This window comes from Melospiza georgiana, chromosome 3 (genome assembly GCF_028018845.1).
Source record: "Melospiza georgiana isolate bMelGeo1 chromosome 3, bMelGeo1.pri, whole genome shotgun sequence".
Taxonomy (NCBI): Eukaryota; Metazoa; Chordata; class Aves; order Passeriformes; family Passerellidae; genus Melospiza; species Melospiza georgiana.
In genome coordinates this window covers 3,698,189-3,720,534 of record NC_080432.1, presented here as the reverse complement: position 1 = coordinate 3,720,534, position 22,346 = coordinate 3,698,189, and the positions used below count along the sequence as shown (strand labels likewise).

Genomic DNA, 22,346 nt, shown 5'->3' with positions numbered 1-22,346 from the left:
CTTGGAAGTCACCGAGGGGCTGAAAATGCCGCTTAAGGGAAAAAAAAGAATATTTTAAAAATCAAACACGAAACAACAAAAACAACCCAGATAGAATCCCAAACCAATGAGAACCCAACAAAATCTAATGAAAAACTAATGAAAAACCAAGGTATTGGTTTTTACATTGTATTTGGGGAGCCCCGTTTCCGGGTGTTTTTACCCCATATAGGCTGGGTGGGCGTTGTTTTTCCTCCCGGTGTGATTCCAGCAGTTTGGGGGTGACCGCACAAAATCGACAGGTCTGTGGAATTTTGGATGGAAAAGGCGATTTTGGATGTGTTTTGAATCCCAGAATAAAGGTTTGGGTTGGAAGGGACCCTAAAGCCCATCCCATTCCACCCCCTGCCATGGGCAGGGACCCCTCCCACTATCCCAGGTTGCTCCAAGCCCCATCCAGCTTGGCCTGGGACGCTTCCAGGGATCCAGGGGCAGCCACAGCTTCTCTGGGAAACCTGTGCCAGGATCTCCCATCCTCACAGGGAAGAATTATTTCCCTAATATTCCACCTAACCCCACCTTCTGGCAAATTAAAAACCAGTCCCCTTTGTCCTGTCACTATCTGCTTGTGTAAAAACTCCCTCTTTTCTCCAAACCTCCCTTAAGTTTCCTAAGAGGAGGAAGAAATTCCTGTTGGAGGCAAGAATCAAAAGGTGCTGCTGCCTACAGTGAAACCTGCTGCTCCCCCTTAAAAAACCATCACAGTATGCCTTAAAAATATTTATCTAAACTCTGTTTAAAAATAGAAAAAGAATAAAAAGCATGACAGAACTATTTTGTTCAGCAGGGCATACCATGCGCACAAACTTGGCCGTGTCCCCTGGATACTGTAGCTCACAGCAGTTTTTCCAGGGTAATCCTGGTAATAAATCTTCACCCCGGGATCTGCTGGGCTGTGCAAACCCCGAGGCACAGAATTCCCACTGCCAGATCTCTCCAGAGGGAGCAGCTGCCATTGGAGCTTCGGAAGAGGAGCAGGAAACAACCTTTGCCCCATTTCCCATTTTCTGCTTGTGTGCCGGGATCAGATCCCTCCCTGGAAATGCCTGGCAACTCTGTGGCTTGGGATACGTACAGACCAAGTCCTGGATACTTGTCCTGCTCCTCAGAGATTTTTTTCACATTGCTCTGTGTCAAAGTGAAAGTTCAGAGTTTCATTTTTAGGCCTTTTAGCCCTCTTGTGGAATAATTTGATACAGTATTCAGATTGGCATGTTGGCATAAATAAAGGATCTTCTGCTTTATTGCTGTTTTCTTACTTTTTCTCTTCTTTTCCTTTACCTTTTCATTTCTTTTCATTTTCCTTTCCATTTTTCTTATTTTTCCCCTTTAATCTTCCAGGTTGCCCTGCTAGCTCCAGAGATGTTCCCTGCAGCTGGAATAGCTCCCCTGCTTCTGCACACTCAGCAGGACTCATTACCCTCCAGCTGCTCCTCAAATCCACCCCTTCCCTCTGATTTGTTCGACATTTCTTGTTTTCATGAGTGGAGAAAGCACAAAGAATGAACAGAGACAACCTTTGGTGTGCCCTTGGCATTCTATTTCTATTTCTATTTCTATTTCTATTTCTATTTCTATTTCTATTTCTATTTCTATTTCTAATTTCTATTTCTATTTCTATTTCTATTTCTAATTTCTATTCATATTTCTAATTTATATTTATATTTATATTTATATTTATATTTATATTTATATTTATATTTATATTTATATTTATATTTATATTTATAGTATTTAATAGTTATTGTTTGTATTTATAATATTTGATATTTAAATTTATATTTATAATGCTTTGTGTTTATGTTTATAATATTTAATGTTTGTATTTTGTTTTTGTTGTTGGTTTTTTTTTTAATGGGCATATTATCCACTGAGGATCTAAACTGGCTGAAGGAATCCATGTACGTCCCTAAAGGAAATATGATTTATTCCATATAAATTGCCAGAACCTGTTTCAAGATTTCACTTCTGTGATATTTTTTCTGTCTCTGCAGCAGGCAGAACATTAAATCCAGCAATGGACACTCTGTGTGCTCCACTACAGGTAAAATATAGGTGGGAAAAATAAATTATGGGTGCAAAGCTCCCTGTGAGTACAACACAGAGCAGGTACCAGGATGGGATTCAGGCACATTTATGCAGATTGCACAAGATCTCACCCATTTTTGGGTGGTCGGAACGAATCCCAGCCATGTGGACGGCTGCAGTTTTCCGCCTGAGGGAGCAGGCAGGGCCCCACCCTCTCCTGGCTGAAAGGTAACAGGAGTGAGGGATAAAAATAGCGCTGTTGTTATTCATGACAGCGCCTATAGCAACTGCTGCCTGAATAATTCATGGGGCAGGCAGGACAGAGGGATGGAGAGAGGTGGAGAAGGCTGGGAAGAAGGCAGAAGCCTTCCCTGGCTTTTGGGACTCCCCAGGATTGAGCCCAAGGTCTCCTGGTTTCACCTCCCTGCTGCATTCTGGAGGTTACGGGGTGAAAAGGCAGCACAAGCTCACGGGGACATTGAGCACTTCCTATCCACTGGAAAAAAGAGGAATTAAGCACTTAGCACACAGAGGGCTGGGTCTGGAGAGCTTGAAGAGACACAGAAGGATGAAGGGTGGATGCAGGAGAATCCATGGGTGAATTGCACATGGAGCTCTTTAACAGCACTCAACGTGGATTTTCTCATCCCTTCCTCACACCTCTGTGTGTCAGCATCCACCTGTACTTGGGGTTTCTGAGGTTTAAGGGTACTCTGTGATCCTTCTGAGATTCTGGGATGTTGTGGGGTTTTGTTGTTGTTGCTGTTGTTTTTGTTGTTTCCTTTTTTTGGGTTTTTTTTTTTGTTTGGTTGGTTAGTTGGTTGGTTTTACTTGTTGGATTTTTTTTTCCTCTTAGTTCATCTAAATGTCAATTTTCAAGCCACAGTGCCATTATGAAGTTGCCATCTATTCACTTTCCTGGCTGCTGAGTAGCCTTGCCTCACCCATGAAGGGCGGGGGAGAGGCCTGTGGGTCATTCACAGCTCCAGAAAATGGGTGGAGAGGATCCCAAATTCGATGGGGTGTCACCTGATCATCAAGCAACAGAGTGGAGTGGAGGTGTCAAATCTATTTGTAATAAAAAAGAAGGATAATAAAATGGAATGCAATGTTTGGAATAGCAAAAGGGTCACTTTTTAGAATGGAAATTATGTGGTCAAGTGAGACCACCTATGAGAAGTTTTTATCAGGGCAAATTCTACGTTTTCCAGGGGATTAAAGGGATTTCTATTTACTGGGCTCTCCTGAAGCTGCAGGAGCTGAACTCTAACCAGGGAGTGAATTCACTCTCACAAGTGGAGTGTTGTCCTGACTCTCACCACAAATAATTTAATGCTGAAGAAACCCTTTTTAATCCTCCCTCCTGACCTTTTCCCTAACATAGGCTGGAGAATTTCACCCCACTGCATCTTCACCCAGCTCAGGCATTTCTGACATCATTTTCTTGAAGTATTTGCTATTCCCATACACTCTGGTAAATCTTTAAACAGTTCTAGCTCTTGTGGGTTTTTTCCTAATTGTGGAGAAGAATAACATGGAAAACTACTGTCAGGGGTATAAATGGAATTTCTTTACTGAAAGACACAGGCAGCTGCTGGTATCTCACCAGGAGAGCACAGGAAAGTGGGTAAGGAGTTAAAGGTCTGACCTTCAGTGTGTTTGGATGGGCTGTAACCACCTCCTTTCTTCCCAGAGTAGCAGCCCAGAGCATATGGATTTGTTTTTCCTCCCAGATGCCTCTAGCATGGCCCTAGCACAGTGATGGGAACATAAAATCTTGTTGTGGTCCTGCTCCTGAGATGCACGGCTACTCCAGATCCCACAGGGATTCATCCTGTTTTCCTGCTGTGCAGGAGGAAAATTCAGCAATTAATAGAAAACCAAAACAAACCCACACAGGCCCTGCCTGAGGGCAGAAGGAAAACTGAATTCCAAATGAAACCAGAGGAGTGGCTGAATCAACAACAAAGCTCTGGAATGGAGCAACCCAACCACACTTGCAGGGAAATCCAAAGGGCTCAGACACAGAGCTGAGGTTTTGATGTTGCTATTTTGGTCTCCTCATCTGCTCTCATGACTTCTGGCTGTTACTAAAGACAGTGACAGCTGGTTCCTTTTTTTTTTTTTTTTTTTTTCTATTCTCTCATTTTCTCCACCCTCGAGCCTGGAAATCATCCATTTGTATGCAAAACATCTCTGCCTCTTCCTCAGGATCTCTGGGAGCTGCTTTCAGCCCTGGGGCAGGATCCACTGGTCACATCAGCAAGTGATGTCCAGCTTTAGAATCACAGAATCACAGAACTGTGTGGGCTGGAAGGGACCTAAAAGAACATTCAGTTCCACCCTCTGCCATGGGCAGGGACACCTTCCACTATCCCAGGCTGCTCCAAGTCCTGTCCACTTCCAGAAAAGTGTACATCACCCTAATTATAAGGAATTTTTTCCAAGTATCTAATCTAACCCTGCCCTTTTTCACCCATTCCCCCTTGTCTGTCACTCCATCCCTTATCCCAAGTCCCTCTCCAGCTCTCCTGGAGCCCCTTTAGGCCCTGGAAGGGGCTCTGAGCTCTCCCTGGATCCTTCTCCTCTCCAGGTGAGCACCCCCAGCTCTCCCAGCCTGGCTCCAGAGCAGAGGGGCTCCAGCCCTTGGAGCATCTCTGTGGCCTCCTCTGGTCTCTCCAGCAGCTCCACATCCTTCTGCTGTTGGGAGTCCCGGATCTGGAGGCAGCTCTGCAGCTCACCTGAGTGGGACAGAGAGGCAGAATCCCCCCTCCCCTGCTGCCCCAGAGCATAGGGGGTTTCAGGGATGGGTCAGGTCCAGCTCTCACCTGCCAGCACCCCCAAATCCTTTTCTGCAGTGCTGCTCTGGATCCATTCCCCGCCCTCATGGGGAGCTGGGAAGTTGCAGCACTCCGTGTAAGGCACATTAGTAACCCCCATCAGACTGTCACAATGTCACTGCTGCGGGCAAACCACGAGGAGGCAGGAAAGTCCCGACCCCAAATCGCTACACAATCCTTGTGCAGCACGTGGGGAACAGCTGATGGTGCCCAAATTAACTGTATCAAGTGCTTCATTCTGGCTGCAGAGGGTGAACCCAAGTTAGCCTTGGTAACCCAAGGCTTTTATGGATTTTTTTTCCCCCCTGAATTATTAGTTAAAGAAAACCTTAGTGTTCCAATGTCTTCTTAGTGTTCTAATTCTGCATCTGCAGAATTTTTATGTAAAACTTGCCAAATGTATGATGAGCATCAATTCTTGCCCCATGGGAAGGAGTTCCATATGGGCACAGACAGGGCAAACAATTTTCTCTTTTACCCCACTACAATAACAACAAGTCATTATTTTTTATTACAGGAAAAGGTAACTCCTACTTCCTGGATTATCTTTGGTGCAAAGCTGCTACATTGGTCCTCAGCAGCACAGTGTGGACATGGTGTGTGTGGAGGCTTCTTGGTGGAGGGAGACCCTGATCCACAAAAGAAAATCCTTTTTTTGAGTTATAACTCTAAACAGCTAAAAATAACAGGACAACATTTTGCAGGTCCCTTCCAAGGTCCCTTCCAATCCAAACCATTCTATGATGCACATTTGGGTGGGGAATTAAGGCATTCAGGACGTGTTTGAGGGTACAAAGTGTGTTTGAATCATCAGATGACTGTAGAGGGTAGGGAGAGCTCAGCCTGGTACAACCCAGTCCTGACTCTGGGACTAATCTCCTGGGCAAACACAACCACACCTGGGCTTTGACTTGGAGGGAGCTGGGTGATTCATTTCAGGGTTTAAAATGTCAATGCTAGGGAGTAACAGCAGGGTGAGTTTGAGCACAGCAGGGTAAGTTTGAGATGAACTACAGAGCATGGCTTGGTACCACTCACCCGAGAGCCAGGGATCAAAGAGCTCTCGCTGTGCAGCCCCCACCAGGCTTGGGGTGCAGAACAGGCTGTCAGCATCCACCAGGCTTGGGGTGCAGAACAGGCTGTCAGCACCCTCCAGGAGAGCAGTTATCCCACACAGAGCTGCCCTTTGTCCTTCCCATGTCTGCCCTGGGGCATCCCTTGAGGGTAAATGAGGTAAAAACCTTTCACTGGGGTAAAACAGTGGTGCAGGTGGCCTGGCAGCATTGCAGTGCCTGTGTTGCAGCAGGGATGTCACACCCCACCATCCCCATCTGCCTGGGTTGTATTTTGTGTCCCACCTCCTACATTGCCCCTTGTCCTGTCCCTCCATGCCTTGTCCCCAGTCCCTCTCCAGCTCTCCTGGAGCCCCTTTAGGCTCTGGAAGGGGCTCTGAGCTCTCCCTGGATCCTTCTCCAAGTGAGCACCCCCAGCTCTCCCAGCCTGGCTCCAGAGCAGAGGGGCTCCAGCCCTTGGAGCATCTCCATGGCCTCCTTTGGTCTCTCTCCAGGAGCTCCACATCCTCCTGATGTTGGGGTTCCCAGATCTGGAGGCAGCTCTGCAGGTGGGGTCTCACCAGAATGAAGCAGAGGGGCAGAATCCCCTCCCAGTTTCAGGAATGGAGGAGGAGGATGGTGAAGTATTATGGGTCTTTCAGGAGATGTCTTAGAGAGACATAAAACGAGTGCAAGATGTCACAGGGGAGGTTGGTAGCTGCCAGTTGCATCTCATTCACATCCCTGAATGGAATGACAGGGAGAAATTGAGGTTCCTTCCCACCTTCTTCACCCTGGATGTTTTCCCTCCTCATTTTGGGGTCATTGGCTCTCCCATGTGGTGTGAGATTTGTGCTGGGATGTGCTGAACCTTCACCCAGGCTGCAGAGATCTTATCAGAGCCACAAAGTCACATTCCTGGGCTGCCTCTCTGTGGATGCTCTCCCTGCAGAACAAGCAGTCCTTCTGTTTTCCTCATAAACCCATCAGAAACCAGCGGTTCTGACAGGCTGGAGCAGCAGAACGTGCATGAACCAGCTGAGGCAGAGCCTGCAGAGGGCAAACTCTGTAACTCATAAATTAACCTGCTCCTGGGGTCACGGTGACCCTACAGCTGAACCCACCACTGTGCCTTTGGCACAGCTCCATCCAGGATCCATCAGCTTCTCCCACACATTTCCCAGGCATTGCTCAGGAGCCCTGAGCTGCTCCTGAAAGGCCATTTGGGTGAAAATGCCTGGGTTTTGGAGCCCAAAGATTTTGGTGCTGGCAGCTGGCTTGGGCCATACTGCCTTTAGCTTGGAAATCTTGTGGAAAATCATCTGCTCCTCCACACTTGCATGTCCACAGCACTGAAATCAGGGGTTCCCCCCCACTCCATGGAAGTCATCTTGTCCAGCCCCCTTGTTCATTTAGGGCCACACAGACCAGGTTGCCCAGGTCCATGTCCAGATGGATTTTAAATATCTCAAAGGATGGAGGTACCTCTTGCTGGGCAACCTGTGCCAGTTCTTGGCCTCACAGTGAAAAAGTGTTTCCTGGTGTTCAGAGGAATCTCCTGTGCTTCAGTGAGTGCCCATAGCCCGTGGTCCTGTGATTTTTACTTTAAATGTAGAATCTCCATCTTTGAGGGCGATCTCTGGGGCTGAACCAGGTGACCTCCAAAGGTCCCTTCCCATCCCAAACCACCTTGCAGTGACTTGTAAATCCTGTAAGGAGCATCTGAGGGAGCTGGAGGGCTCAGCCTGGAGAAAAGGAGGCTCAGGGGAGACCTTGTGGCTCTGCACAAGTGTCTGACAAGAGAGGACAGCCAGGGGAGGGTGGGCTCTGCTTCCAAGGAACAGGGACAGGACAAGGGACAGAACCTCAAGCTGCGGCCAGAGGAGGTTCTGGCTGGACATGAGGCAGAACTTCTTCATGGAAGGGGTGGTCAGGCATTGGAAGGGCTGCCCAGGAGGCGCTGGAATCTCCATCCCTGGAGGTGCCAAGGAAAAGCAGGACGGAGCACTCAGCTCTGCGCTCGGTCACAGGTTGGACTCGATGACCTCGGACGAACGACTCTGTGATTCTGTGACTTTGCACCCCTCTCACGGATGTGTCACTGAGCTCTGTCCTGCACCTACCCCTGGGGTGACGGGACCAGGGTGGTGCCGCGGGGTTGAGCCCCGCTTTGTCCGGCCTGGGCCGGGCCGGGCTGGGCTGGGCTCGGCCCGCGGGGCCACCCCGGGGCGGGGCGGGGCGCGCATGCGCGGGGCGGCCGCGGGGGCTCCCGGAGGCGGCAGCGCCGGGACTCGGCGGCGGCAGCGGGACAGGGGAGGGGACAGCGGACACCGAGGGGACGCCGAGAGCGAGCACTGAGAGCGGGCACTGAGAGCGGGCACTGAGAGCGGGCACTGAGAGCGGTGAGTGCGGGACGGGACAGCCCGCACTGAGAGCAGGGGGTGAGTGCGGCCACTGAGTGCAGGGGGTGAGTGTGGACATGGAGTGCGGGAGATGGAGAGCAGGCACTGAGTGCGGGCACTGAGAGGGGACACTGCGGGCGATCCCCTCCCTGCGCTCCCCTCCTTTTCCGCCGGGATACCCGAGGGTCCCCGGGGAGTTCCCGGTGCGCTCCTGCATCCCCGCGGCGCCGGGAGCATCGTTCCCTGCGGGAGAAGCGGGATGCGGGATGGGTGCGGGGGTGGGCGATGGGCGGTGCCTGGTGCTTGCAGACACCCCTGGGATGCGGGGGGATGCGGGATCTTCCCTCTGTGCCACGCACAGTTGTGGTTCATCCAGCCAGGGTTGGTTCAGGTGAGTGCTGGGGAAGAGCTTAAGGAGGGCAGGGATGAGCAGGGAGACGCGGGTTTTGCCTTAAATTCCCCCGCTACCGGCATCTCAAGGGCTTCCTGAAGGAGAGAGGTGGGCAGTGGTTTTCCTGCGTGTTTGTTTGAAATGGCTGTGGGCGGATTTTCCTTTAACGACTTTGACACCCGGGGAGCTCTGGAGGCCACGGGAAGGAGATGCATAGCTCAGCCGTGAGCTGGGAGAAGAACCAGCTCCCGGTGTTTGCCTTGGAGCTGCCGCCCGCTCCTTGCGCGGACACGAGCTGGGGCGCGTCTCCAAAGGGTCACCGAGGGATTGTTCCCTGCTGATCTTCTCCAGAACACTTCGGGGTCATGTCCCCCCTGTATCTCATATCTCATCTGGATGTTTTCCTGGCTGAAAACTCCACAAGCATCTCACTTTTTTTTTTTCTTTTTTCTTTTTTTTTTTTTTTCCTAGGGGCAGGGAGGAAAATATTGTGGACAGTGTTAAAGTGCTCTGGTTTTCTTGAACACAAATATAGAGATATATAACTTCAAGTAAACATTTAACAATTGTTTGTTTGGTGCCAAACCAGTTCCTCCCTGGCATGAGCAGGGTTGGGTATGGAGCATCCCAGTAGCTGTGCCAAGGTGACACAAGGGCACGCAGGTTTTTGCTGGGATGGGGAGGTGCAGTTGTGGGATTGTAGCTTCAGAGCTGGGAAATTATTTAAATATTGCTAGTTGGAGGATTTTTGAGTGGGATGAGGCTTGGAGCTACCTAGTCTAGTGAAAGGTGGCCTGCCTGTGGCAGGGGGGTTGGAATGAGATGAGCTTTAAGGTCCTTTCCAACCCACAATGTTTTGAGATTCTAGGATGGCTTGCTGCAGATTAGGATGAGGAGTGTAATGCTTCTCTGGCAACAGTCATTGAAAAAAAGCAAAGTTACAGAAAGGTCATGAAAAAGGATGAATCCAGCAGGTCTGAAGTCTGATTTTGCCCTCTGCCAGGGGACAGGCAGCCATGAATTCTGAATTCTAGCAGCAGACTGTGCCCCAGCCTTGGGGTGCTGTGGTGATATGTGCTGCAAACAGTTCCTAGAAACCCACTCAGGACTCATCAGGCCAAACCACACAGTTACACATTCCCTCCCACGCAGCTGGGGAAGGTGTGGGTTAACAGCCCTGCACCCTGCAGGATTTTCTGTTTCCTGGATATTAATTGTTTTTATTTGTTTACGCTGAAGCTGCAGCCGCAGCCTGTGGCTGAGCCAAGGGCTGTGTCCCTGTGGATGCAGGGAGGGATGGCAGGGAGGGATGGCAGGGAGGGATGGCAGGGAGGGATGGCCACCAGGGACGTGCCACCACCAGGTCACATGCATGAGCTTGCAGCTACTTGCACATCTTGAGTCAGGCACCAGCTTAATCTTTTATCTGTCAGTTTACAGGGTACCCCTTGCTCATGGGGTCAGACCAGTGGCCCTCAAAGTGCATAAACAATTAATCATTAGTAAATTTCAGAAGAATAAATGCCCAGGGAGGCTGCTGGAGGCTGCAGCTGTGCAGATGCCATAAATTATAAGCTTCATCCTTCACAGCATCATGGAATGGTTTGGATTGGAAGGGACATTAAAGATGGTCCAGTTCCAGCTGCCTGCCATGGACAGGGACACCTTCTACTAGACCAGGTTCCTCCACGCCCTGTCCACTTCCAGGTAGTAAGGGGCAGATTGCTCCCATCTCCTTCCCACCCTCCAAATCTTTGGGATTGGGTAGGTTCTAAGCAAGTGAATGCAGCACAGCCTGCATCCTTTTGTGGAGGGAATCTGCCATCTGCCCCTTCCTTGGAGCTTTGTAGACTCTGGGAAGGGCATCACTTCTGTCACTGCAAACCCAGAATCTGGCTGGGAGAGCCCACAGGGTTAAATGGGACGAGGTCCAGGATGGGGACAAAGACTTTTATTTCAGGGGAGAAGAGAGCTCCCAGCTCCAGGTGGTTGGCACAGGGCTGCAGTCTCTCCCTGGCAGTGCTTCCTCTCTGCCCGCAGCAGCCGCAGGGCTCTGCATGATTTATGTACATTTTTTTCAAGTGACCAAAGCTCTAAAATCTGCAGTCTTAAAAAAAATCAAAAGCAAGAGGCTTTTGTGGATGACAGCAAAGCTGAGCAGCCTCAGCCCTGAGGTTTTTTGGGGATGATTTGAACCCACAAACAGCACATGGCCAGTTTGGTTTGGTCGCTCTGGCCACAGGCAGATGGTTCCAGGGTTGTCCCATCAGCAGATGGATCTGAGCAGGGAGGGATTGGATGCTTTGTCGAGGTTTCCCTGTGCTAGCAGGAGTTCCCAGTTCTAGATCTGCACTGAAGGAAAATTACTGCTAAAGGAAGCTTAGGAGGTGAAAGTGGGATGCCACTGTGACAAATCCAGGCTCCTTTTTCAGTCAGTGCAGGAGGAAAACCCCCAGGCACTTTCCTGGCACAATTCCAGTTTCTGGAAAGGGTCAGTCTCAGCCCATCAGTGATCCCTGCATGGCTGAATACAGCAGGCAGGGACTGGTGGGGCTGGCCGGACCAAAACCATGCCCAGGGGTGTGTTGACACTTCAGCAACCTGATGGTTACAGTTTGGGACTGTGTCCCAGTCTGGTTTGATTCCTGGTGTACTCATCCAGGGATTTCACCTGAAATTCAGCCCCAAAGCATCGGGTGCTCTCTTGGTTGTGTGTGGGAAAAGAAAGTGGTGAAGGGATCAGGAAAGCACAAACAGCAAAGGATTAGTGAGATCAGGGAGAAAAGCTGCAGAATATTACCTCACTCTTGAGCAAATTTTGATACAGAGAGAGTGGATTTGCCAGAGGAGGGAATGCTCAGCCAGAAGAATTATTTTTTCTTTTCAGGAATTATTGACTGTGTTATCAGCAGCATCACCAAGCTCTAACCTGGGTTAGGCATGAGGAAACTGCAGCTGTGCTATCACAGCAAACCAGAACTGTGCCATTCCCTGACGTGGTTTGGGAGATAGCAGAGTGCAGGAGTTGTTCCTGGCTGACAGTTTGTGTGTGCCCCCCCCCCCCATTTGAGGGGTGCAGCAGCACAGGAATGGCCAAGCCAGCTCAGCTGACCTCTGAGAACCTGATGTTGTGAAAATCAACCCCCTCCTTGCACGTGAGGCTTGGATTCTCACAGCAAAGCCATCAGCCTCATCCAGCCTTTGGTTTCCTATCTTTGGGGTTCTGGGGTTCCATTCTCCTGCTTTGCTCCCCCAAACACCACAGGGCCTCAGGGGTGCCCCCCTTGCTGGGATGCACTTGCCAGCAGCTTTGTTTTTGCTCTGTGCCCTCTGAGCACAGCGTTCCCTGTGCTGGCTCCACTGCTCTCATCCCCTGGCCCCATCCCAAAGCTCAGGCAATGCTCAGCCCATGTCAAGAGGCACTTGGTGCCCAGCAGGGCTGAGCTGGCTGCTGGCCCAGCTGGCTGCCAGGCCAGGAATTGCAGGGGAGCTGACACTGCTGTGGCTTCCGTGGGGATCCTGCCACCTCCCACTGGCTTTCATGGCTCATCTCCCAGCATCACGGGACACTCGTTTCCTGAGGGACACAAGCTTGGACAAGCCCTGCTTGGGCTGCACACTGTGTGTGTGTGTAAAGGGGAGAATTTGAGCTGTCTTCTTTTATTTGAAATTCATCATGAGATTATTTTGACCTTTTTTTCTGAAGAGATCAGGTTGTTTTAAGTCGTGCCCTTCAGTAAATCACATGGCATCACCTTTTACCTTCCAGAGCATGCTAACCTGTGCAGGTCCCTGTTGGAGGAGTAACTGGGCTGATGTAGATCTAACAGGGTACCTAAGTGCCTTGAGGGAAATAAAATCTTCTGTGCAATTCACTGTTAAGTAGTCCCAGCACTGCCCAGTGCATTAGGAGCATGATATCTCATTCCATCAGGCAGATGAGGACTGATATCTCCATTTCCTACATGGGGAAGTGTAAGCCCAGTTTAGAAAAACCCCAAGCACCTGGCCCCTCTCTGGTTGTGGGGATTTCCACTTCCTTGATGCTGGAGAGTAGATAAGTTCTTCACATCCTGCTGCCTGCCCTGGCAGGGCTGGTCCCTGGCACAAACCATCCATTCATGGAATCAACAGAGTGGTTTGGGTTGGGAGGGACATTAAGGCTTACCCAGTTCAACCCCCCTGCCATGGGCAGGGACACCTTCCCGTATCCCACTTTGCTCCAAGCCCTGTCCAGCCTGGCCTTGGACCCTTCCCAGAGATCCAGGAGCAGCCACAGCTCCTTTAGGGAACCTGTGCTGGTTGTAAATCTCATATAAATCCCAGCAACTCCCCACAGAAGGAATCTAAGCTCTGAGTGTTCCTGCTGCAGTCTGGAGCAATGTTGGCACCTAAATCTGTGGCAGGAGAAGGAAGCAGGTAATACTAAGACTGCACAGGAACTGCTTCTTGAGTTCTCTTATTTTCTCAGCTCTGGAGGGGCCTTTCCAAAACACGTGGCAAGAATAGGATGGAGGAGCTGGCCCTGTGCTCCCAGGATGGTCTTTCAAAGTTTTCTCCAGCCCTTCAGAATGGTTTAATTACAGGAGGAGATGTTTGTGCTCAGGGAGGACCAGCCTTCAGACAACAGGGTTTGGGATGGGGCTTATCCGGTGCCTCTGAGCTGGGTGCAGCCCTGGTGCAGCCTCTCCCAGAGCTGGACTGCTCCCTGCCATCCTGGTGCACTGGGAGCTGTGACACCAAAGTAAACCCATGTAGGAATGGGTCACAATAAAACCCCGAAAGCTTCAAAATGACCTGGAGTCCCCCCTGGGACTTTTAGGAGAGAGGAATTCAGGCATTAATCACCTGCAGCTCTCCAAACCACTCTGTTGGCCACTGCTGTTATTTTCATGCTGTCCACAACCACTACTTCTTTTTTTTTTTTCTGTTTTAAATGCCATGCAATTATCAAAGACTTCCCCAAAGCTGAGTACCCCCAGTCCTCCCTGCTTTGTTTACCAGGAATTACTGCCTTTTTGGAAGCCTGTGTAAAACTCTGGTGCCTGAATACCAGCCTGCAAGCAAATCTATCACATTGGTCCAGCCTCAATCCCAGACAGTGAACTCGGGGGCCTGACTGGTGGGAAAATTGACCGTACTCTGTAGGAAATTTTCTCATTCAAACCCTTCCATCAGACTGTGACCAAAAAGCAAAAGAGCTGGGAAAAAGCTCGGGTTTCCAATTACCCTCTTCAAAAGGGAGAGAAAAATTGGAACAGGATCGTTCTCCTCCTGTGCCGGGAGTTTTTATTGTGGATGTCATGATCCAGCCTGGCCATCATCCACGCCCTCCTTCTCGCCTTGCAGCTCCCTCCCTGAACAAACGATACTTGGTTGCTGTTAATTGGGAGCAGCCAAAATAACTGAATCCCCCGGAGATGGGAGTGAGGACGGAATCTCAACGAGACACCCCGCCGATGAATGTGGCTTTCAGCTGCTCCTACGCTCCCGTGAAGGGAGAAGAATAGGGGCTCTGTGAAAGTGAAACAGCCAGTGCTGACCTTGGGTTTCTGGGTTGGTGTTTTTTGTTGTGTTTTTTTTTTCTCTTTCTCTCTCTTTTCTAACGTTAATTGCTCGTCACTTTGTCCCATCACATGATCGCTGGAAGCTGCCAACTCGTTCTCACTCACTCATATCACAAGGTTTGAAATAAGCAGGGTACCAGGTTTCTGATTTAGCATTGTTCAGCCCAGTATCAGATGTGTTTCTTGTGATTTCGGACTATTATTTTGAAAATCTCTGCCCCTCACAGCCTGTTTAAAACTGGCATTTTCCAGCTCTGAAAGCCTGCCTGGAATAATCTGTGCTGTCAGGGAGATGTGCAGTGCCCAGGCTCTCTGGGGCAATGCTCACTGCATGCACTGAGCTCTGGGGATGAGAGACCTTGGCAAAATCCTGGCATGAGTACGAGCGGTGCAAGGCGGAGCCAGGCTGTGCCTGGGACAGAAGCTGCCTGTGTCTCTCACACCCTTGTCAGCATGCAAAGCAGGCAGGCCATGGACAGCATTCCCATGCATTCCCATTCCCAGGCTCAATTGCCACTCTCCCATGTGTTGCCATTGCTCTTTATGTGCAGTTTTCAGCAGGTTTCTCCACAGGAGATGAGCATCTCTGCAGGTCTTTGGCCTCTTGCCCTGTCCTTGCAGTTGTGCCCTCTTGGAGGTTTTCAGTTCCTGCTCTGCTGAGATTCACTCTGGCATTACTCTGTTCTCTCCAAGATGTAAGGAACTTCAGCATGTCCTTTCTTCCTCTGCCTCACCATAATGATCATTGAATCATAGAATCCCAGAATGGTCTGGGTTGGAAAGATCATTTTGCTCCAACTCTTCTGCCACAGGCGGGAAAAAATTCTTCCCTGTGAGGGTGGTGGGGCCCTGGCACAGGTTACCCAGAGAAGCTGTGGTTGCTCCATCCCTGGAAGTGTCCAAGGTTGGATGGAGCTTGGAGCAAGCTGGGATAGTGGAAGGTGTCCCTGGCTGTGGCAGAGGTTGGAATGAGGTGATCTTTAACATCCCTTCCATCCTAAAGCACTCCACAATTCCATGATTTATGAATGAACTCCACTAGCTACAAGAAACCAGAAGAGACTGGCTGTGCATTATAACAGGGCAGAGTGAGTGATGCCTCCTGTTCACACTTTGCCCTCACAGGACTGCCCCAAAGTCAACATTTGCCTTGCCTGCCTAGATTTTGGCATGTAACTCCATAGGGATGCACAACCTGCTGAATGAACTGCATGTCCCATCATGGATTAGGACCCTGCAGACCCTTAGGAGAGAAAAAAAGTCTTTATGAGTGAGAACAACATTAACTGCCCAGCAAGTGTGCTATCTTCAGCATTGCACATCTGTGAAACTAAAACAGCATTTCCAGGGACCATTTTGACTTCTGTGGCCAAGGCAGCTCCATCAAACACAGCAGACAAAGTCCCCTGTGGCAAACGGAGAAACAAACCTCCAGCCTTGAGAGATGCTAAGGGAGAAAGCCTAGGCAGTATAGGGCAGAAAGAATTTTCTGGAAAATGAAACCTAGTTATGACAGCTCCCCTCTGCTAGAATACAGAAGCAACATGAAAATATTTTTTTATCAGATGCTTTGGCTTTCTACAGGAAGTGAGACTTGCTGCCTGCTTGAGAGTCTGCTCTGACTTTGCTCTTCATGCTGTCTCACCCTGAGACTGCCGGTTCCCACCTCCTTGCTTTCAGAAACTCTCTCATGGTGTTTAACACTGTCCTGTCCTCTGTATCACAGCCTAGCAGGGGTCTCCCATCATGGAATCACAGATTGGTTTAGGTTGGAAGGGATCTTAAAGCTCTTCTAGTTCCAGCCCCCTGCCATGGGCAGGGACACCTTTTCTAGACCAGGTACCCACACAAACTGTTGGTGTCTCACCTCTGGACACAGCTAGTAGGAGAAAAATTGAAACGGGAGAAAAATTGGCTGTTTTCCACAGTCAGGCAAAATACTTATTTGTGTTTCTTTTTTTTTTTTTTTCCCTACCTTCATCCTCTGCAGCTCCAGTTGTGTGCATATAAGCTTAGGAGACAGATTCTGCTCATGCAAATCTGTGTGTGTTGATTTCACAGGAGTAACCACAGCCCTGCACAGTCTGGTGGGGCCCCATCAGCACCAATTTCAGTTTAACATGGGCATTTGTGATGAATTCTCCTCTATTTTGTATGACACAAACACCAGCAGGGAACAGAGGTATCTAGGTTATTGGGAAACAGGGGGTATTGGGAATTAATTTAATGCCAGGAGTTGTTCTCCACATATCAGGATCCTGCTGTGCCCTGAATCTGAATCTTGCCAGCCAGAGCTTAGCAAGTCTGGAGGTTACCAAGGAACAGAGCAGCAGAGGAGTGTCCAGCACAGGGTTTGGCTGCTCTGAGCATCCAGGGACTTCTCTGGCAGTCCCTCAGCATTGGCTCCATGGATGCTGCCAAAGCTCTGATGCTGTACCCAAACTGCAGCCAGCTTGGATGTGAAGCCTCTCATTTCTTCAGTCCTTCTCAGTCCTGATGCTTCTTACTTGTGGAGGGATGAGGGCTGCAGGTTTGGGACTGTGGATTCCTCCACTTCTCCTTCTGCCATACTCACTACAGTAATCCATGGGCAAGTTGTGTGACAGGGGAGGTTGAATTTCTTTGCAACTGCCATGATTTGTTTGGGACCCTCTCAACTCATGTGCAGACATGCTGTTTATCCCTTAGATGAGTGATTTACATCCCAGTTTTGTCCCTGAGCATTTTGTTCTGGGGTAAGGGGTGAAAAATCACCTTCATAAATCATCAGATGCTTCCTTGCCAACTAACTGCTTCCTGCAGCCCCTTGTTGGCAGCTTGTGGCTCCTGAACACACTCCAAGCTGAGTGCGTGAGGAAGTGGGGAGGAAGGGCAGGCTTGTGACATTGCTGTGCCCATCTGATGCAGGCTGACCTGCAGGGACAGGGCTCTGCCATCCCCCTCTGTGCTGAATTAGTAGGTCAGGGAACAGATATCCCTGGGAATCTGGTGTCAGGACTCAGGACATCCCTCTGGCTGTCCTGAGCAGCCAAGGGGGCTCAGAGACCCTGGCACAGAGCCCAAAAATGCCTCTGGTTTTGATTATGACCCGTGGAGCAAATTACCAACCTTAGATGAAGATCTGCTAGCCACGACAAATTAAGTAGAATGATAGTGAATTTATCACAAGGTGAAAAAGTAGATTTTGGGGGTTTTAGAATGGGGATTCAGGAGGCAAGGAATCTGGGCATGTCCAGCCTTTCTCCTTCTTCTTGGGCTCCATCTTCTGCTGCGATGTTGGCACTTTTGGATTGGTTTAGAGTAGAAGCTCACTGTCTAACATAGGTGATAGGTATTGGAAAGTGATTGTAAACATTGTACACGTAGTTTTTAGTATAAAGACATAACACCACCCTGGGGGCAGGCAGAGTGCCTCTGACTGTCTTGCTGAGTGGACCTTGTCAGGCCAGGAAAATGAATTTTATAGTTAAGATACAATAAACAACCTTGAGACCAAGAAATGAAGAGCCCTGACTCCTTCTTCAAGCAGCGGGCTGGGAAAAGAGACTTTCTAACTTTTCTCAGGGTCACTCTGACCAGCTAGAAACCCCGACAATCTGGTACTCCCTCAGACCCTTCACTAACTCCCCAGGATATCTGGTACCCCTAAACTTGACTATTCATAGAATCATGGAATGGTTTGGGATAGAAGGGACCTGAAAGACTATCTTGACCCAACATCCTGCCCTGGGCAAGGACACCTCCCACCATCCCAGCTTGCTCCAAGCCCTGTCCATCCTATCCTTGGACACTTCCAGGGATTCAGGAGCAGCCACAGCTTCTCTGGGTACCCTGTGCCAGGGCTCTACCACCCTCACAACCAGAAATTCCTTCCCAATATCCCATCTATCCTCACCCTATGGTAGTGGGCAGGTATTGCCCCTTGTCCTGTCCTTCCAGGCCCTTGTCCCAAGTCCCTCTCCAGTTTTCCTGGAATCCCTTTAGGCACTGGTAGGTGCTCTATGGGCAGTGTCTCCATGGTGCCATGGTTAATCCCACTGGGAATGGCAGCACGCTCTTCTCCCCGGTGCACCACCATTAACATTTCCTCTTTCTCCCATCCCCTCAGGGCAGGAAGAGACATTCCCTGGAGAGGGGCTGAAGGATGACAGCCATCCTGGAGCGGCTCAGCACGCTGTCCCTCAGCGGGCAGCACCTCAGCCGGCTGCCCCGGCTGCTGGAGGACGGCCTGCCCAAGATGCCATGCACGGTGAAGGAGTGCGAGGTGCCGCAGCTCTTCCGCGAGCCCTACATCCACAGCGGCTACCGCCCCACCGGCCAGGACTGGCGCTACTACTTCCTCAGCCTCTTCCAGAAGCACAACGAGGTGGTCAACGTGTGGACTCATCTCCTGGCGGCTTTGGCCGTGCTGCTGAGGTTCAAGACGTTTGTGGAGGCCGAGCAGTTGCTTGTGGATGCGTGGTCCTTGCCGTTGCTCATCTTTGTCCTCTCCTCTGTCACCTACCTGACCTGCAGCCTCTTGGCCCACCTGCTGCAATCCAAGTCGGAGCTGTACCACTACACCTTCTACTTTGTGGACTATGTTGGAGTCAGCATCTACCAGTATGGCAGTGCCCTGGCTCATTTCTACTACAGCTCTGACCAAGCCTGGTATGACAAGTTCTGGCTTTTCTTCCTGCCAGCAGCAGCTTTCTGTGGCTGGCTGTCCTGTGCTGGCTGCTGCTACGCCAAATACCGGTACCGACGGCCTTACCCCATCATGAGGAAGATGTGCCAGGTGATCCCAGCAGGGCTGGCTTTCATCCTGGATATCAGTCCCGTGGCTCACCGGGTGGTTGTGTGTCACCTGGGGGGCTGTGAGGAGGATGCTGCTTGGTACCACACGTACCAGATACTGTTTTTCCTTATCAGTGCTTATTTCTTTTCCTGCCCTGTCCCTGAGAAATACTTCCCTGGCTCCTGTGATATTGTTGGCCATGCCCACCAGATCTTCCACACCTTCCTGGCCATCTGCACCCTGTCACAGCTGGAGGCCATTCTTTTGGATTACAAGAACAGGCAGGAGATTTTCCTGAAGAGACACGGGCCTTTCACCGTTTATCTCTCCTGCATCTCTTTCTTTGGCTTGGTGGCCTGCAGTGCCATCACAGCTTACATCCTGCGATGCAGGATCAAGGCCAGCCTGGCTAAAAAGGACTCCTGAGAGTCACGGATTTGACAGGCATGACATCACCAGAGAAAATCAAGGAAAAGGGCATAACATACTAGAGACATGACTGTCTTACTTGCCTAACACGCTGTGACTAACCAGGACCCTGGATTCAGATGGAGGGCTGGACACTTCATGCTGGATGCATTTTCACAGCAGGGATTGCCTTTTGCCATCCCGGGGGGAGCATGGAGTGTTTTAAGCCAGAACAAGTCACTGAACCAAAGATGCTGAAATAGGCAGAGGTTCCTTGTTCATTCTGGTAGAGCTGTGGGTGAGACCTTGCTGAAGGTCAGGGAGGGCAGCCTGGAGGCTGTGGGACTGCAGAAGGGTGTGCCAGGGCTCACAACACCACGAGGAGCACAGCTGGATGTGATGACCTCTCTGTGTTTGGCCATATCTGTGTGAGAACTGTTCCTGTCAAAGGCAGTAGGAAGGTTTTGGGAAGTTTGTGTTTCTAGGATTGCGGTGTGAGGGCACATGTGGCACCGTGGCTGCTAGAATCCTTTTCCTGTTCCAGCCAGGTTCTCTCTGAGCTCCCCTTTTCAAGGGTGTCAATGCCAGGGCACTTAGATGGCTTTGGGAAAACATCTTTGGAGATCCTGTCCTCTGGGACAAACTGGGTTGGTGTCATCTGTCTAGGGAGCCTGACCAACCTCTAGCAATGTCCATGAAATGTGGACTAACTTGGATGGGATCTGTTTGATACAGGAAAGGCTCTGCTCCTCCAACAACACTACTGTGGTCATGGCCAACAGGGTGTAAAGGTGAAGGAGTCTTTATTCCCCTCTTAATGGTGCTTTGTGTCCTTGGTCAGCATTATGGGAAAGCTGACCCTGAAGCTGCAGGGTTGCTGTTCTGTGATGAGTGGGGCTGTGGCTCTGGCATGTTTTTATCAGTATTAGATGAAGGTGGAAGAGCAAAAGGAAAAGCAGGGTGACAACATTAGGGTCCTGCACAACCTTGGGATGGCTTGGCCTTGGGACTTGGTGATTCCTGTGTGGAGTAGCAAAGATAGTGGCCAGGGTCACTTAATGTCCATGGGTCACTCCTGTCCAAGGTAACAAAAGCTGGATTACTGTGTCTCCCACTAGAAGAATCTATTCTGTGCTTGCCTTGGGGGAATACTGAACATGGAGCCACCAAGGAGGATTAAATCCTTGCTAAAACCAAGGAATCCATGGGATCTATCCCAGCCACAGATTTGTCTCATTGAGCCCAAGGGCAGGCAAATGAATTGTGATTGCTGGTTCTGAGCAGGCAGAGTGTAGGGTTGGGGATATGGTTGGTGATGACAAGCACTGATTTCTGCATTCCATCTGTGTTTCAGCTCTTGAGGTGTGTGTGTGTTCATATTCCATGCATGTGCATGGGATTTGTTATCCAGAAAGGCTTTGCCTTGGGATTTTATATCTGCAGAGCCTCCTAGCTGGGTTAAGATTAACCTGAAGGAAACAGTGCTGTCCTGCTGGAGGAGCAAGGTGGGCTGGACAACAGATTTGTTAATAGATGGTGGAAAACAGACCTGGAGATTGGCACTTTGCTGGTCCTGTGTTTGGTAGGTTAATTTGGGACTCATGGCCCTATAGAGAATTAAATACAAAGGGAGAGGGAAGTAAGTTTGGAATATAGGAGAAGAAGTCATAGGAAAGCCTTCAGGAGGTCATCAACTCTACCCTTTCTCATCAGTCCTGGTCTCAGCTTAGAAATTAATTACTTGATTTTTGTAGGGTGTTTTTGATGGTACAGATGGTACAGCCATGCTGACCTAGAAGAAAATCTGCCTCAGGGGAGATGCCAAGCAGGGGTGGTCCCACTTGCACCTCGTTCAACCTCTTCCCATGCACAGAAGTTCATCTCACCACAGAGTGAGCCAGTGCCAGGAGAGGGACCTTTGGGAAACCAATCCTACTGAAAAAATGTCAGTAATTTTCGGCTGGTTTTAATTCTGAGCCAACTCACTTGGACAATGCAGCTGCTGGCAGGGAAGGGCTGGAGTGGAGGCCAGCAGCAGCTCCTCCTTGCATGGCAGCTGGCTGCTCAGCTCACTCAGCTGCACTGCTCCCTCCATGGCCTCTGGCTTTGTTTGTGGGTCTCCTCCCAGTTTGAGAAAAGGCTTCCAGTGCAAGCAGCTTTTTCTTGCAGGCTAATTTGCCTTGGTTTTGTGGTGGGTAAGGCAGAACAAGGCTCTGGGTGTGGAATTGGCTGGATGGTATCAGTGGGTTCCTGTGCAGAAACAAAGGTAAATCAGGCTGGTCCAGAGCTCATTTCTGAGATAAAATTAAGAAGGATTGGGCATGGCTGGTAATAGCAAACCTGCTCTGCTGCTACCTGGAGTTATACTGGTACCAAAGGAAGGGATCACCCAGGTGTCCCCTTCTCTGAGGGTTTGAAAGCAGATGACATGCCCTGCCCTTGTTGAAGGAGGGTGACTACAGTAATCTTGTTCAGGGACAGGGAGAGGAGCCCACATGGCTCTTCCAAGGTACTTCTGATCATATCTGGTACTTCTGATCATATCTTCTCCTCTCTGGCTGAGCAGAAGTGGGCAGTGGAGCAGCGGTGTGACAGTGGAGGTGGTTTTGCACACTCCCACATTTCCCCTCAGGTGAAGCCGTGCCCATCCCCGTGTGGCCCTGCACTCCCACCTGGAGCTGACTCCTGGTTACGATGATGGGTGGAGTGAGCTGGGATCTACAATACAGATCTGTGCTGCTGTGAGGATGCGCCCTTGTGTCACAAGGGGCTCACCAACACTGGAGCTTCCTTTATCCCTGTCTCCATCCTCCTCTTCCTCCAACCAGCTTCTTTCTTTCCT

The 22,346-nt window shown here is 50.1% G+C and overlaps 1 protein-coding gene across 6 annotated transcripts; it reads left to right on the top strand.

Moving 5' to 3' along the window:
• Positions 1-8,317: 8,317 nt before the first annotated feature.
• PAQR8 (progestin and adipoQ receptor family member 8) lies at positions 8,318-20,127 on the top strand. Of its 6 annotated transcripts, none has more exons than XM_058021123.1 (2): positions 8,318-8,400; positions 18,428-20,127. In XM_058021123.1, the coding sequence occupies exon 2, from the start codon at positions 18,464-18,466 to the stop codon at positions 19,520-19,522; it is 1,059 nt and encodes a 352-aa protein (XP_057877106.1). In that variant the 5' UTR covers positions 8,318-8,400; positions 18,428-18,463; the 3' UTR covers positions 19,523-20,127. The 6 variants fall into 6 exon arrangements, with proteins under 6 accessions (XP_057877106.1, XP_057877107.1, XP_057877109.1 ...); XM_058021124.1 differs by having other exon boundaries at positions 8,341-8,361; XM_058021126.1 differs by having other exon boundaries at positions 8,374-8,426.
• The last annotated feature ends 2,219 nt before the right edge of the window (positions 20,128-22,346 follow it).

Excerpts from the sequence above, each read along its gene's own strand:
- PAQR8 (XM_058021123.1), top strand. The coding sequence starts at position 18,464 with ATGACAGCCATCCTGGAGCGGCTCAGCACGCTGTCCCTCAGCGGGCAG.